The 16,141-nt window shown below is 37.7% G+C and overlaps 2 protein-coding genes across 6 annotated transcripts in view; one reads left to right on the top strand and one right to left on the bottom strand.

The window, feature by feature from the left end:
* The window catches only part of LOC107758229 (ryanodine receptor 1-like), a 37,720-nt gene extending 29,470 nt beyond the window's left edge, over positions 1-8,250 (bottom strand). The window contains exons 1-2 of the mRNA XM_016575908.1: positions 8,180-8,250; positions 5,841-5,911 (exon numbers count right to left, since the gene is read on the bottom strand). Of these exons, the coding sequence (XP_016431394.1) occupies positions 5,841-5,888 (48 nt within the window). The 5' untranslated portion in view covers positions 5,889-5,911; positions 8,180-8,250. The remainder of the gene's footprint in view (positions 1-5,840; positions 5,912-8,179) is intronic.
* Positions 8,251-13,224: 4,974 nt separating this feature from the next.
* Positions 13,225-16,141, top strand: part of LOC107758237 (RAS guanyl-releasing protein 1-like) — a 24,459-nt gene continuing 21,542 nt past the window's right edge. For 4 of the 5 annotated variants that reach the window (XM_016575924.1, XM_016575921.1, XM_016575922.1 and 1 more), the window contains exon 1: positions 13,225-13,506. In XM_016575924.1, coding sequence (XP_016431410.1) covers positions 13,484-13,506 — 23 coding nt within the window. In that variant the 5' untranslated portion in view covers positions 13,225-13,483. The remainder of the gene's footprint in view (positions 13,507-16,141) is intronic. The other variant, XM_016575920.1, reaches the window with a different exon arrangement.

The following is a 16,141-nucleotide window of genomic DNA, read 5'->3' on the forward strand; positions in this document are numbered from 1 at the left end:
AAAAACGGCTTGATCTGAAAAGAGCTGTTTTTGACAGGGTAAAAAAAAAATTTTTTTACACTACCATTGAGAAATTTTAACCAAACTATGTTACAGACTTTTCATTAAGACCCTAAAGAATCATATCAACTTGTGGAAAATGGGCATCCTATGACCCCTTTAAAGGTTCTACATGGAACCAAAGGTGCCAATAAAGAACCTAATAGTTAGAGAGTCAGACTTGTAACCCAAAGGTCGCAGGTTCGAGTCTCAGTACCGGCTCTCTTCCACCCTGAATACCACGACTGAGGTGAGACCCTTGAGCAAGGCAACGAACCCCCAACTGCTCCCCGGGCACCGCAGCAAAAATGGCTGCCCACTGCTTCTGATGTGTGTACAAGGTGTATGTGTGTGTGTGTGTGTGTGTGTGTGTGTATGTTCACTACTCACTGCTGTGTGTGTGCACTTGGATGGGTTAAATGCAGAGCGCAAATTCCGAGTATGGGACACCATACTTGGCTACACGTCACATCACTTTCATTTTGAAGAGTGTAGAATTGATTACGGAAGTGATTAACTTCTTTTATGCTTCATGTGCAACACACACATGTAAAAAACACATACACACACACACTCGCTGTCCTCCCTATGGATTCAGGCAAAGATGAAGTAGGACACAGAATCTCTTGCTCTCCCTCCAGGATGTCAGGCACTTATAGTGGTGAAACTATAAAAGGAAACTGCTGTTATAGCCTGGAACCCGAATAGCCCCTCAAATGCACTTCAACACCACTGATGTTATTCTCTCTCTATTTTCCATCTCTTTATTTTCAGCACCTTTAAGGAGCTCAGTAAAGTCTGGAGAAAGCTCTCCGTTAGCGTTTACATTCATCTCAACGGCAGTTGCTTGGCTGGTGCAGGACCCCCTTTGAAATATGTCATCTTTGAACTTTGGCACTTGTTTGAGTCAATCATCTGAGTTGTAAATGCCATGTGATTCTGGAGCTGCATTAAAATGCCGTCATGGCATTGTTGATTGGGTAATGCCTCTTTTAGAACACTAGGGGTGTCACACTACACTCTTAAAAATAAAGGTGCTTCACGATGCCATAGAAGAACCTTTTTGTCTAAATGGTTCCATAAAGAACCTTTAACATCTGAAGAACCTTTCTGTTTCACAAAAGGTTCTTTGTGGCGAAATAAGGTTCTTCAGATTACAAAAAGGTAAGAAAGAGATGGTTCTTTAAAGAACCTTTGACTGAATGGTTCTTTGTGGAACCAAAAATGGTTCTTCTATGGCATCGCTTGAAGAACCTTTTGAAGCACCTTTATTTTTAAGAGTGTACTCTTATATCACAACTCTTAGTATGAAAGAGTGGCATGGCATGATAAAAGGAAAAAGGAAGAGTCTCAGAAACAGTTGGTGAAAGCCAAAGGGCTTTCCTGAAAGGATTTCCCCAAGGACACATACTGTTGAGCCCTCAGAAAACTGCTGGTTCTTGACTGACCCACACATGCTGAGTCACTGTATGGAATACAGCAGTCCCACACTCTCCACACAGCACATAATACTGCACCTTGATTAGCTCTGAAATATATATAAAGAAAATCTCACATAATCTGCACCTTTCATTACAATGATGTTGGGATATTGTCATACATGCATATAAAGAAAATCAAACATATTTACGCAAGAAAGCTCCAAAAAGATTGGATGCCGTTTTGGTCTATTCTTCTTTTTGTCAGTCTTTCCATTGTAATTTAAACATGAGTCCCTGTTCGTAACCCATTTTACTTTTGTAATCTGAACTTTTCAAGGGAAAAAAAGGGGAAAAAAGTAGGATATTGTTATTGTCTTTATTGATTGTATTGTCAAAAGTCCATATAGTCAGACTTTAATGAAAGCAACAGCTATTTATGGCTATATCCTATAATTACATTAAACTAAATGGAAACAAAACATTCTTTCAGAAGATTATTATTGTGAGACTATTTTAGTATTATTTATAGATTTGTATTTATATTATAGTATTTATTAATTTGATAAATTATTATGTTTTCGTTTTAATTTTAGTTATTTTAGTAATTCAATTTAACCTTATTTCATTTATTTAGTTGCCAAGGCAACATTTCTTATTTTCGTTTTTAAGTTCAAGTCAAATCTAATTTTTATATTGTATATATTTTAGCTTTGTTATATTGTATTTTAGCTTTATTTCAATTAACAAAAATAATTTGTAATAGTTTTAGTTTGGTTTAAAAACACTGCGTGTTTTTGAGGGTTAACTTCGTGACAAAAAAACAACCATGTCAAATATCTTTGGAAAGCTGAGATTCTTGTGATTCGAATGATGCAAACCATAAGATACAATCAACACAGCAGGTACAATCAGTGTCTTTATCAGACCGCCAACAAGGCTTCATGCTGTGATCCCATTGTGTTTTCCAGATAATAGCTCCCAGATATCCGTTTACAAAAAAAAAAATGTAGGCTAAATGTTTTTTTTTCCCTTTTTCAGTGTTTTCAAAGTTCTATTACTGAATACCAGTAAGACTTACAGTGATTCTGAGGTTTGTTCATTTAGGAAAACCTTTCAAAAGAGACCAAAAAACATGTATATACTTCAAATGGTTCAAGAACAGCATGCAATTTACTTTGGGTATGCCATTTTAGGCGTTTTAGGCAAATTTTACAAGAATGCTAAAGGGTTAAGTTAACATATTCCATTCGATTTGGAATAACTTGCACTCTTCACAATAAGTAAAGTAAAACAGGATTCGCAATTTCATGTTGACTTTAAATCACAGTAACAGAATATGTTCTCTCATGCCTGATTTGGGTAAAAAACTATTTTTGAAGTGTACTACATATAGACTCCTCTTTCCTTCCACTCATCCCTCTCTTCTCCAGTCCTCACAGTGAAATAAAAACAACAGAAAGTGAAAGTGGGAGTGCTAAGAGGAAGAGGTGGGTCATCTCTACCCTCTACACACACACACACACACACACACACAGACAAAACACAAAGAATTCATACTTCACAAAAGATGACACTAAACATCAACCATAAAACAATTGAAAAAACAACTAAAATAATTATGTAACCAAAAGAGCAAAATGTTCAAAGAACACTTGTTAGCCTTCATTTGAAATCTTGTGATCCTGTAAAGAATAATCTCCACCACAGACAAGTCTATAGACTGTTTCCTTCACGACAACATTAAAAAAAGGTCTGTTTATGCACGTGTGGGCTCAGAACAGCTGTGAGACTTTGTTTTGGTGTCTCGTGAAGAATATAAAAAGTTGACCTTTGATCATAAAGGCGTGAGGGATACTTTGCAGCATTGTCATCCACATAACACCCTTATTAGCGTTCCTAAAAGAGGCATGAGGGTGTATTATAGATATCAGCTGATCCCACTGGACAAATGGATTGACAGTCTTCCAGACAGACGTCTCAAAAAAAAAAGACAGCGGAATGCTCTTCAACATCCAGTACATCAACTGCATCCATTTCTAAAACTGATAGCCATAGATATGTACAGGTAGATGCCACATTCGACCACTCCAGACACGTTGACGCGTCATCTTGGAACGGTCAATGTGTCGTCACTCTCAATAAAAATCAAAGAGTTTCAAGAAGCAACAACCTTGCACAACCTCTGGGTGTAAAAGCGGCCGACATTTACATTCCTGAAGAAATTGAATTAACTTTCACAGGTTGGTTTGTATTTTTAATATGTATTAACTCAATATTACAGGTTTTTAAACTATATTACCTTTTGAATGTTGTGTTAGTTAATGGCTTCGTCTTGTTGTATTGTGTTAGTTTAGCAAAATCATCTGCCATAGAAACAGCCGCTAATAGGGCATCTACCTACAAATCTATGCTGATAGCTACACCTCTAAATTCTAATTGGATGCTGCATTGCTTGAGTTAGGCCACTGAATAAATGTAAAAAAAAAAGAAGTTAATTTTCACTTCTTGTCAATAGAATTATATTATTATAAAAGAAAAAGAAATCATAATTCTACTAATAAATAGTTATTCTATTTATTGAACTGGTGCCTTTCACTTTCATGATATTACTGTTGCTGTCATTTTAAGAGCAATAAATTAAAATGGGTCTGTGTGTACAGTGATTTTACTTCGGTCAAGGGGGGGGGATATATAAGATCAAATAAGAATTATTATTTAATCTATAATTTATCATTCTGAACCTGCTTATATATTGTGCTTTTTGGAATTAGTGCCAAAAATGGGACCCATTAACGTTCTAATAAAAGAAAGGGCCCAAGGGCTTTAAATATTAAATCCACAATTCAGTTTGTGATTCTAGAAGTTTTAAGAACTGTAGGTTCTTTGATACATACAATCATTACATATTTAAATTATTGGTGTAGTTATTGATAGTTCATATGTTTTTTAAGCATTTTAATTTAGAGTTAGATTTTTTTTAAATAATATTTTCTATTTAATTAATTCAATTAATTTTCTATTTAATTTCATTAATATTTACTTTTAAGTTATCCTGCGGCCAACTTGGAAATTTGCTGAGGCCCCCTAGTGGGCCCAGCCCCCTGGGCAAGAACCACTGACTTAGTGGTTAAAAACTTTGACAAGCTCAGCTCCAAATCTTCCATTTGATCGTTCTTTTTCACAATCTTTCAATCCTTTGGTTTTGTCTGTATGTCCGACCCTATAGATCGTCCAAGCGGTTCGCCGCTCGCTTACTCTCTACTTCAGTTTGAGAGATGAGGGGGCAGAGGCCAGCTGTCCTCCCTCAAGGAGCTGGCCTGCTTGTTGCATCTTCCACTCCTGTTCTGAAAGTCTCTCCTTTCCTGAGGTAAAAATAGCTATCGATGCAAACAGATGCACCAGCCGCTGTCTATCCACACACACTCACATACATCCACGGAATGACAGAATCTTCTAGAAGAATAAGCAAAAAGATGCAGCACTTACAATATGAGTTCACAGTCAGCAATAATAAAAGCTGGACATGTCCCTGATTAGAGTCGTCGTCCCTCACTGAGCTGTTAGGCAGACTATCAACTCCATAAGCAGGTCAAAAGACATGTGGGCCACCATAAAAATAGTCAACTAAATACAGGGTGAGAACCAGGCTTGCAAAAACATCCATCAAAAATTGTCCAAAAACACCATGGTAATTATTCAACAAACCAGCCCACCTGAAGAGGCTACGAGTGTGAATGGGGAAGTTAACAAAATATCTATTATAGCGCGGTTACATTTACCATTGTTTGGCAAATTTTCACGAGTGAAATCCATTCATTTCAACAGGAATCTACGAGATTGGGAATTTTTGTATGAAGGCGCAGATTTCGCAACGAGTTCAAATTGTTCACACAAATTTGCCACACTGACCAACAGAAAACTGCTTTGTTTTAAAGTAAGTTCATACATCACTACACTATTGACAACGGATCTTTTTTGCCAGCGAAATTTCACTCATGTGACCGCACTTTTACTGCGTCCAGCGCTTGACAAATAAATGAGCGTGCATATTTAAAAACAAACAAATAGATCTCCATTCACATGCAAGGATATTTCAAACACTTTAACGACAGCAATGATGCAATCAAATGTTCAAGATTGAGGGGGACCAGATGAAAACGTTTAAGAACCTTGCATTTTACTACTTAACCACTAGTCTAAATATTGGGGGTGGTGGGTTAGGGAGGGCATGAGCGCCCCCCTCAATGTCTATGGTGGTTTGGGCCTGTATACGTAAAAATACCCATAATGCACAGGCAAAAAAAGCGAAAACTCTTTCGTTCAGAAATAACTTTGAGTCCCCCCCACAAAAACATTATAGTTCAAGAAGGCATTACTTACCGTCCGTAGGAACTGTATCTCTTCATCTCCCCCCTCTCCCTCTGCCATCCTTCTCAGAGGGTTATTTGCAGCTCCTCAGGAGAAACCAGAAAATCCTTCTGTTTTCTCTTCAGTGTGTTTCAGTGTCTTCTCTCTCTTTCTCTCTCAGTGTGTGTGTGTGTCTGGGTGTGCTGGAGGACAGCATGAGTCCTGTAGCTCTCACGATGGAGTGAGAGAGAGTGACAGAAGATTCAGCGCTGCTTCTGTCTCTCTCTCTCTCTCTCTCTCTCTCTCTCTCTCTCTCAGTGTGTGTGTGTGTGTCTGGGTGTGCTGGAGGACAGCATGAGTCCTGTAGCTCTCACGATGGAGTGAGAGAGAGTGACAGAAGATTCAGCGCTGCTTCTGTCTCTCTCTCTCTCTCTCTCTCTCTCTCTCTCTCTCTCAGTGTGTGTGTGTGTGTCTGGGTGTGCTGGAGGACAGCATGAGTCCTGTAGCTCTCACGATGGAGTGAGAGAGAGTGACAGAAGATTCAGCGCTGCTTCTGTCTCTCTCTCTCTCTCTCTCTCTCTCTCTCTCTCTCTCTCTGTTTCCTTGCTCTCAGATTTTGTGGATGGTGCTCTACCTTCGTACACATTCACACTGCAACCGTATTTGCACAACTGGGCCACTCCCTTTGCCTAAAACTGATCCTCCCACAAGTCTAATGAGCTATAAAAGGAAAATGTGCTTGTGTGTGATGATGTCTGGCAGAAGAAACTAAGAACAGAAGATTCAACGCTGCTTCTGTCTCTCTCTCTCTCACGCTGCTTCTGTCTCTCTCTCTCTCAGTTTCCTTGCTCTCAGATCTTGTGGATGGTGCTCTACCTTCGTACACATTCACACTGCAACCATATTTGCACAACTGGGCCACTCCCTTTGCCTAAAACTGATCCTCCCACAAGTCTAATGAGCTATAAAAGGAAAATGTGCTTGTGTGTGATGATGTCTGGCAGAAGAAACTAAGACACACGCACATACTCAGCCATACGAGAAGCCTGAATTACATCAGAATTAATCAAATAATGACATTTGTTTAGTTTTCCTTGTGTTATTTTATGACAATATTTGTGCAAAAACACAGTAAACAGCTTGAACACAGCTGGATATATTGGGTGCATATGTGTGCTCAGCACGCACTGTCACTGAAACAGAATACAGACAGCGAATTAACAGCAAAACTGAATGGAATTTATTTCAGGCACTGCATTTGAAATCATTTTCAATATTTGAATATGAATGTTCTGTTTATATATATATTTTTAATGCAAAAACACAGTAAACAGCTTGAACACAGCTGGATATATTGGGTGCATATGTGTGCTCAGCACGCACTGTCACTGAAACAGAATACAGACAGCGAATTAACAGCAAACAAAACTGAAATTTATTTCAGGCACTGCATTTGAAATCATTTTCAATATTTGAATATGAATGTTCTGTTTATATATATTTTTTTAATTTAGATATTTTTTATTTAAGTTTATATATATTTTTAATTTAGATATTTTTTAATTTATGTTCTGCATATAACAGCAATTATATTTAAATATATTAATAATATATAAATTTAGTTTAATAAATATAATATACACTTTATACAATTATATAGAATATACAAATAGTATATAATTGTATACAAATAATTCATAATAAAATTGTATTAATGAAAATTAAATATAATTTGGTACAATTAGGGTACCAATGATTAGAATACAAATAGCTAAGTGCAGGATGAGGCAGTTTTGCCAATATTTGGGTGCTGGAGAATCAGAATTCTCTCAATTCCTTTTTAGTATAATGCTGAAGGATGACTTTTGTCTACTGAACCTTCGCTTGGAAATACAAGAGTGGTACTGAGTATACATTATGAAATTACATTAAATTATACAATATACTGTATAAACATCACATTAAAAATTATGTGACACCGGAGAAGGAACAAAATGTAAATGATAAAAGCAAAATCAACACAACAGGGCCAGAAGGCCAATTTAAAAAATCTAATCAGAACAGACAGACAGACAGACAGACAGATAGATAGATAGATAGATAGATAGATAGATAGATGTGCAGCAGAAGTACAGACAGATAGACACACAAGGTAATTACATTTTCAATCATATTTCCCCTTTCTGCATCCAGACACACACAGACCACCAGTCGGCTAGACAGTCTGACAGCTGCATAAGCAACACCCCCCTAAAATTACTCTAGGAAAATACAGCCAACGTGCTGCACCCAGCCACACACACTCACATACACACACTCTCTCAAACAGGCCAAAAACACATGCAAAGATGACAGCTGGCATCTCTCCTCACCTCCACAATCTCCATCCAAGTGTCATCTCTGAGCGTGTCCCACCTCTCTCCTAAGTCCAACTGCAACTACATCTGAGTATGGAGCAACAAGGATGCTGAAGGATTTTTGGGGGTCTTGGCAGCCGAGGACTGAACTTCAGAGAGCATGCTCAGACAGGACGTAATGAAGACCGCGAAGCCTAGTGCATTGGCTCAGGTTTGCTGCGTGCTGTCCTGTAGTCATGTGAAGTGACCGCTAGATGGAGGCGTAGCATCTCACAAACTCACTACGGAAATAAAATTGAAGCAAGAATTATTTGCAGTAGCCTACAGACTATATTTAAATGTGAGATAATGTATTAGGCTACTATAGTAAATGACACTAATGCACAATAACATAATACTCTTTATTGATAATGAATTAGCCTAACTGCTTACTTACACTACCATACACTACCACTACACTACCATTTAATAAAACGCTGCCCGATGGTATTCATATTCTGCACTTCAAAAGAAAAAAAAAACATAATTAGATATTAATGACAGTACAATTTAAAAAAAAACATGAAAATCAATGATATTTTAAAAATATCAATGAAAAAATTACTTTAGTGTCTCAAAACAAGCCCTGTAGTGTAAATTTAGTTTATCAAAACTTCCATTCCAGTGTCCTCCATTTCCAGTTGGTAACGAGCTTAACGAACAATCACTGTTTGTTTGTATATATATATATATATATATAGATATAGATATATATATAGGCTATAGGCTATATATATATATTTTTTATTTTTTTATTTTTTTATTTTTTTTTAGATTTTAGCATGTAATGGATATGACAATGTTAATGTATTTGGTCTTGGCGGAATAGATCTGCTATGCTGCTGCTGCTGAATTGCTGCTTCTGTTGGTTATTGCTGTATTTGTAGATTATTGCTGTTGCTGCTGCAAGTACAGGAACTTGCTATTGCCAAATGCCAATACATTAGCCAATATGGTGCTGTAAGTATTTAAAGTGCCCCTATTATGCCATTTTGAAGGTTGCTAATATTGTTTTAGGAGTCTCCTTAAACAGGTTTACATGCATGCAAGGTCAAAAAACACTTTAGTTTTCTCAAAAAATAGATTTAATTTTACCTCATTTCTAAATGATTCGTAAACGACTCGTGCCAAGCAGTTCGAAGAATCAGTTTCTCTAACCCCCTCCTTTCCGTGAGCCCTCACTGCTGTGATTGGTCAGATGGCGCAGTCCCTTGTGATTGGTCTACCGCGTACAGCGCATGTCGGAAACGAAACGCCCATTGCCATGACGGAATGACAGCCCTTGAGACTTGTCAATACAAAAAAAAATATGGTATGGATTGTACCACTTAGTAACCTTACCAATTCGAGCCGGAGTCTGATGATGAAACGGTTGAAGTGGCTGATCGACAAGAGACTGATTCGCAAGCACGACTGGAGCAGGATGTTTCTCAGTGGTAAGTGTCAAGTGATAGCAAGTTTGTGGTAATTATAAGATGTGATAGCAAGATGTTCCTGATGTAGAACTTAGGCGGACATTATGCAAATGTTTGACTTCATGACGTACAGCCGTAACAGAATAAGATTCGAATTCCTGACGACTTGTTTAGGCGATTGCGAGCCGACTCTTTTTTTTTATATATACAATAACTTTATTTATCGTGCACTGTCGGCTTCACAACTTTGCAGATAGTTTATGTTCACATACAGCTACATGACACACTGCATGAAAGGTAATATTCGAAAAGGCATAATAGGGGCACTTTAAGACATAATGCTGCACAAATAGCATATAAAATAACCCGTAGCAGATCTATACAGGTGGAGCTGGGGAAGGTGGAGGGTTTCAGAGGAACTCTGAAAGCACACTGCAATGCTCAAGCGAATGCTAACCAGCCATTTAAATGTAAAGCAGCAAGCTCATTGGCTGTGTATGCAACATGAACCAATCAGCTGGTTACAAGTCATTTAATGCTAAGAGTATCATCAGTTTACATTAAGGACCCATCAGCCTGCACCATCTAGAGTTTCATGACAGAACTTGGTATTTAAATTTGTTTAAAAAGTTTTCGCTGTGACTTTCATTTTGAACACATTTCGAGGAGACTCGGTCAGCTTTATATTTTAAAACCATGAGAACTTATTTTTTTGTGAAAAGGTTTGCTTAAAACGTGTGCTTGTGCTATCTTTCTTTAAAATAAAGGCTACTTTGTTTCATATTTTATAATCTAATGCTATGAAATTCAGACCATTTTAAGTGTGGCTTTAGTACAATACTTTTTCAGGCTCTTCTCATCAAACCACAAAAGAAAGACTGCCACAAGCCTCATGTAATGAGCAAATTTGTATCTGTGAAGGAGTGTGAAGCCTTATAGATAAACCTGGCTACCACAGACGCTTTTCTCTCACAATTATGAATAAGCTACACCAGGGCTGTGTGCGGCTGTGGAATGATGTGTGTTTGTGGCGAGTTCGAGGTTGTAAGGTAATCAATTACTTCCATGACTTGCTTGAAGTACAGATTCTTAGAATTCCTCCCTCATTGCAGTGCCAGGTACACCAGGATCTCTTCCTCTCATAGGTTTCCCAGAGTCGGGCTGTCAGCAGGGAATCTCAATAACAAGTACAGCAGACACTCCACAGACACAGACAGCAGGGAGGTCTGCTTCTAGGGTAAATATAAGTTGAGGGGAGGGGTGGGTTTGGTCTTGAAGAAAAAAAAAACTGTAAAGGAGGGATCATAGGGGTCGAGGTCATAAAGAGAGAAAAAAATGAGAGAAAAAGAGGAAGGATAGAAAGTTGTTAATAATCAATAAATCCAAGTCAAACAGAACAAAGTCATTTTATGATAGATCTATAATGCAAAGATTACCTTTAGACACAGGGCTTGATCAAAAGAGAGAGATAAAATTAATAACAAAATAATCGAGTCAAAAGGTTTGAAGGGGCACTTTTGCATCAATTGTTTAATTATTTATTGATTGTGTAAGCAGCAAGCTCATTGGCTGTGTATGCAACATGAACCAATCAGCTGGTTACAAGTCATTTAATGCTAAGAGTATCATCAGTTTACATTAAGGACCCATCAGCCTGCACCATCTAGAGTTTCATGACAGAACTTGATATATATATATATATATATATATATATAGTCGCCATTTATTTTAAGTGTTTCACCATTTCACCTTGTAGCTATTTTTCCTCATCACTTGAACAGTTCTGCGCTAAATTAATAAAAAAAAAAAATCAAAACAACAGTTTATTTATATCCCATATTAAATATAATACACAATATATTATTATGTATTATATTTAAAATGGGATATAAATTAATACAAATAATCTGAGAGTTCTTTAAAACAGCAAATAAATCATATTAATATTTGATGTTTGATAAGTTACCACAGTTTTTTGCCATAGCAATAACCATGGTAACAATGGAATTTTGGTGGTTACCATATGGGAAATATTTGCTAATTTTGTGCTCTGACTAACCTAACAGATGAAGCAATTAACAGCCTGTCTAGGCTTGATAGAACCAGTTTCTAGTTTAAGTAATTGAGTAAACTGAGGGGACAATTCAGTTTATTTTCTATTATTACCTTAGTACCAAAACTGAAGGCAGATGATGGGTGCCGATGTGGTTTCTTCAGTTATGCAATCGCCATTGCAGAATTTGCATCAAGAAACTTACTGAAGACATGGTCAAGAGCAAGAAAAAAATATTTACAGGAGAATACAAGTCTAGCTTCAGCTGTTACTGACAAAAACACCATTCACTCTCAGAAATAACTCTGAACAATAAGTTCTTCCTTGCTATTGGAACGTTTTAGGCTAGTTTAACCATTTTGAGGAAGTAAACAAAGGTGGAGTGATGAGCAAGGGCCCTGTTGCAAGTTCATTTGTGGTGAAAATGAACTTGGGTTGTTGCAGATGCTGTCGTGCTTTGTATCTTTTGTCTTCATACAAAGCACGACAGCATCTGCAGCAACCCAGACATATATGTGTCTCCTTTAATACAGAACAGGCGGCCCACATTTCACAGAATTGATATTCTAGGTGTCATTCTGAAAGATGGCAGTTGATTCATTCACACCCATCCTTCAACTGACAGAAGCCCCCCTCGTCTGGCTTGTATGAGAATCCCACCTCTGTGTGAAAACACACTCACACACACACACACACACACTCACACACACACACACACACACACACACACGGGCACAGGTTCCCACAGAGTTTGCATGCAGACACACGCACGAACACACATGCAGCAGTCTTTCCTATCATCTCCCCTCTCCTCCATCCTCAACAAGGCATCCTTTCAGTGTCCTGCTCCAGCTGCATGTGGAGGGATTCAACCCTGGAGACACTACCTAACTGTTAAAGAGATAAAGAGAAGGGATGAAGACGATTAAAAATGGATCCAAGGCTAACAAATGAACATACAGCAGGTACAGACACGCAGCTATTTCTTAGGGTGCTCTGTAGGCGGAAATTTGTGGAAAACACACCCGAAGGCTGGCTCATTTACCTGCAGCCTAAAGGCAAGGAACCTGTACAGACTAAAACAAAGCTGAAATATGTGTAAAACACGCATGTAGGAAGCTAATGAGAACAAACGTTGGTCTTTTGGGACTGATTTCTCATTCTGATGTCTATTTGGACACTGTCAGTATTTAATCAGCCTTCCAATGATTTTTAATTCGTATTACTTACTCCTACACTCTTTCGAAAGAGCTCAATCCCTCCCTCTCTTCTCTCTCGCTCACTTTTTTCCCTCTCCCTCTGTTACACATGCACACAGATGACAGTTCCCCTATCTGTCAGAGCCAGTGCCTGTATTTCAAATAGGGACTTGTTTGTATTGAATTCAGTTAGTTGTTTGTTGTGATTATGCAGAATGTGACAACTTTTTGAGCCTTCGGTTCTACTTTTTTCATTTTTAATGCACTATCATTGAATAGGGGATCTTTTATTTATTGTTTTGGTTAACTCTGTGCCCTGTGGTTCACGTTCTCTGGTAATATTCAGAGAGAAAGAAAACAGGGGGTGTGTGTGAGAGTGAGTGAGTGAAAGAGAGAGAGAGAGAGAGAGCGAGCTCTGAGCCACAGCAGCTGGTTTTCAGGTTTTAAGTTTTGACAGCCGTGACTAAACAGCCACTGTTCCATCCCAGCCTGTAAGAGGTCAGTTAGTACCTCTGGCTGGAGGAGAGAGACTGCAAGATACCCGATGGGACAAGTAAGGGTTTAAGCAGTCCGGGGGACACCAACAGGACACCGGTAGACAAGATTTGGCATCATGAATCGCAAGGAGTCAAAAAGGTACACACTTTTGACTGTCTTTTCAATTCTGACTGTGCTTTGACAGGTCTCCATGCTCTTTAGAAATGATTTGATGTTGCCTCAATGCAAAATTCTGCTTTAGTTCTTCGTGTCAATGGGTTTAATGTGCATTTGAGGTTTGATAAGTCTGTCTGTGCCTCATTTTGCAGCGCACTGCAAAGTGATCACTGTGGTTGTCTGACAAAGCTGTGGTTTCTCCTCATGTTCTTTAGAACTTTGTGTTTAGGTTTCAGTTCTCTGCGAGAGAGACAGGCTAGTTACTCTCAAAACGGTTAAAACTGCACATTCATCATTCAGATTCTCCCTTCGGGGCTCAGACTAGGTTTGCATTTGCAAGACTGTGTAGATTCACATGTGTATGCTGTGAAGAAGCAGTGATGCTTGTCTCTGATCTTTAAGAGGGGATTTCGCACTAGGGAGATAAATTGCTTTTGACCTAGTTATTCTCCAGTGACCTGTTGTGGATAGAGGTATGTTCACTTGCTGTGTTTACAGTACATAAGAAGCATTAGCAGGAACATAATGGTTGGTGTTGTGAAGACACATTGCTAGTGTCAGCTCATTTAAAACTTAATCAGGGAGTTAACCAACATTACATATGGAGTCAGATTAATATATGTGATAATACTATATGATGTGAGAGTGTCAGTATACATACAAACTCTGCCTGTGTATAATTACTGGTATAACTAGATCAATGACATGAACCTACATGAGAACGGTACAATCGATAGTTCTGACTAGGAGCTTTTGGGGGCGTCTCTTTTGTGCACATTATCTCAGAGGTCTTATCTGATTGCTTGGAAATGACAAACTTAGCAGCGACTACAGTGATGTTATCAGCATAAGTACATTACAGCAAGTTTTTGCAAGCATGTAATATTTGATATTTAACATTTTATATTTCATATTCAATATTCAAAATTTAACTAATGAAATATTGAATATTAAATGTATATTAAATATTTGCATTTAAAACTAAAACTACATGAAAGTATTATGATTATGATAGCTTATATAGACCTATACACACACACACACACACACACACATTTAATAATAAATAATAATAAATTAAATAAATAATAAATATATAATAAATAATTATATAGTATGATTATATATATATATATATATATATATATATATGTTATATACAAGATTGATGTTATATTGTACAGTTTAAAACAAATGAATTTAGAATCATTTAAAATTCTTATATATAAATAGCAGTATTTGTCAAATATAATTTTTTTTTGTCGTGTCTGACATCTAGAAGTACATGGAGCAGAGATGGAGAGGGTTGCGGATAGACTCATGGAGGGAGAGATAGAGAGATGGTGGGCGACAAACAAGGCCTTCAAAGGGCTCTGGCGTCAATTAATCAATTAACGAGAGAAAGGGGGGAATTTGCATGTTCCCTGACTATGTGTGTGTGTGTGTGTGTGTGTGTGTTTGTGAGCACAGAGAGAAAAAAGAAAAAGAGGGAGATGAGGAGAAAGCAGGAGGCAGGAGGGAGAGGGTTGGGGGTAGGGTAATGGAGCTGGAGATGTAGCCAGGAACTGGGAGTAAAACACTGGCTACTGTGGCAGGGAAGGGGTAGGGGGATGTTGGGGGGGATTTCCAAAGAGAAAGGAGAAGTTGTTTTCTGAATGACATGAATAGAGCAAAGGGTGCAGGAGGAGAGGAAGAGAAAGTGAGCGAGTAGGTGCTATGCATGGCCGAAACACTCATACGCTGTATGATTGCAAAAGTTTCATTGGATTATGATACTGAATGCCAGGGTGTCATGTGCGAATACAAACAAACCACACTGCTGTTGAGAAAAATCTTGCTCCAAACGAAATTCACTGCGCTAAAAACAGCACACTAGTTCTATAGGGGCTGATATATTTAATATTTTAGCACTTTTCACATGAATGTTTGTTGTAAAAAGAAGTGTGAAGGTTATATATATACAGTAGCATTAGATCAACAGATGTTTAATTATTTATTTTCGACCAAAATCCAAACTACAGAAGCCTGTTTCTGGTTTTAGGTGTGTTCACATTTGCTCTGTGAAATTTACTTGGGCAAAATCCAGTAATTTTAATAACTATCAGCACTTTTTGGAGTTTTGAGTGAGGGCGAAAAAGTTTCCCATGCAGATTTCGCACATGTTCAAGTTGGTCATGCAAGTTCGCCATGCTGACCAAACAGAAAGCTACTTGGTTTGAAAGTGACTTCTGTGTGAGAAGAGCTCAATCACTACGCTATTAACAATGGACCTTTTTTGCCCACAAAATATTTAATGAACGCACCTACAAAGTAAAAATTAAAACAGTTAATTATGCAATTGTTAAAAAAAAAAAAGTCAAGACAAAAGACAATATTAAAGGCTGGAATACATTAAATGACTTCAAGACTTCTGAACAGATTTAAAGGGGTCATATGATGTTGCTAAAAAGAACATTATTTTGTGTATTTGGTGTAATGAAATGTGTTTATGCGGTTTAAGGTTAAAAAAACACATTATTTTCCACATACTGTACATTATTGTTTCTCCTCTATGCCCCGCCTTTCTGAAACGCGTCAATTTTTACAAAGCTCATTGTTCTGAAAAGCGAGGTGTGCT

This window comes from Sinocyclocheilus rhinocerous, unplaced genomic scaffold (assembly GCF_001515625.1).
Source record: "Sinocyclocheilus rhinocerous isolate Xijiao unplaced genomic scaffold, SAMN03320098_v1.1 scaffold23, whole genome shotgun sequence".
Lineage (NCBI taxonomy): Eukaryota > Metazoa > Chordata > Actinopteri > Cypriniformes > Cyprinidae > Sinocyclocheilus > Sinocyclocheilus rhinocerous.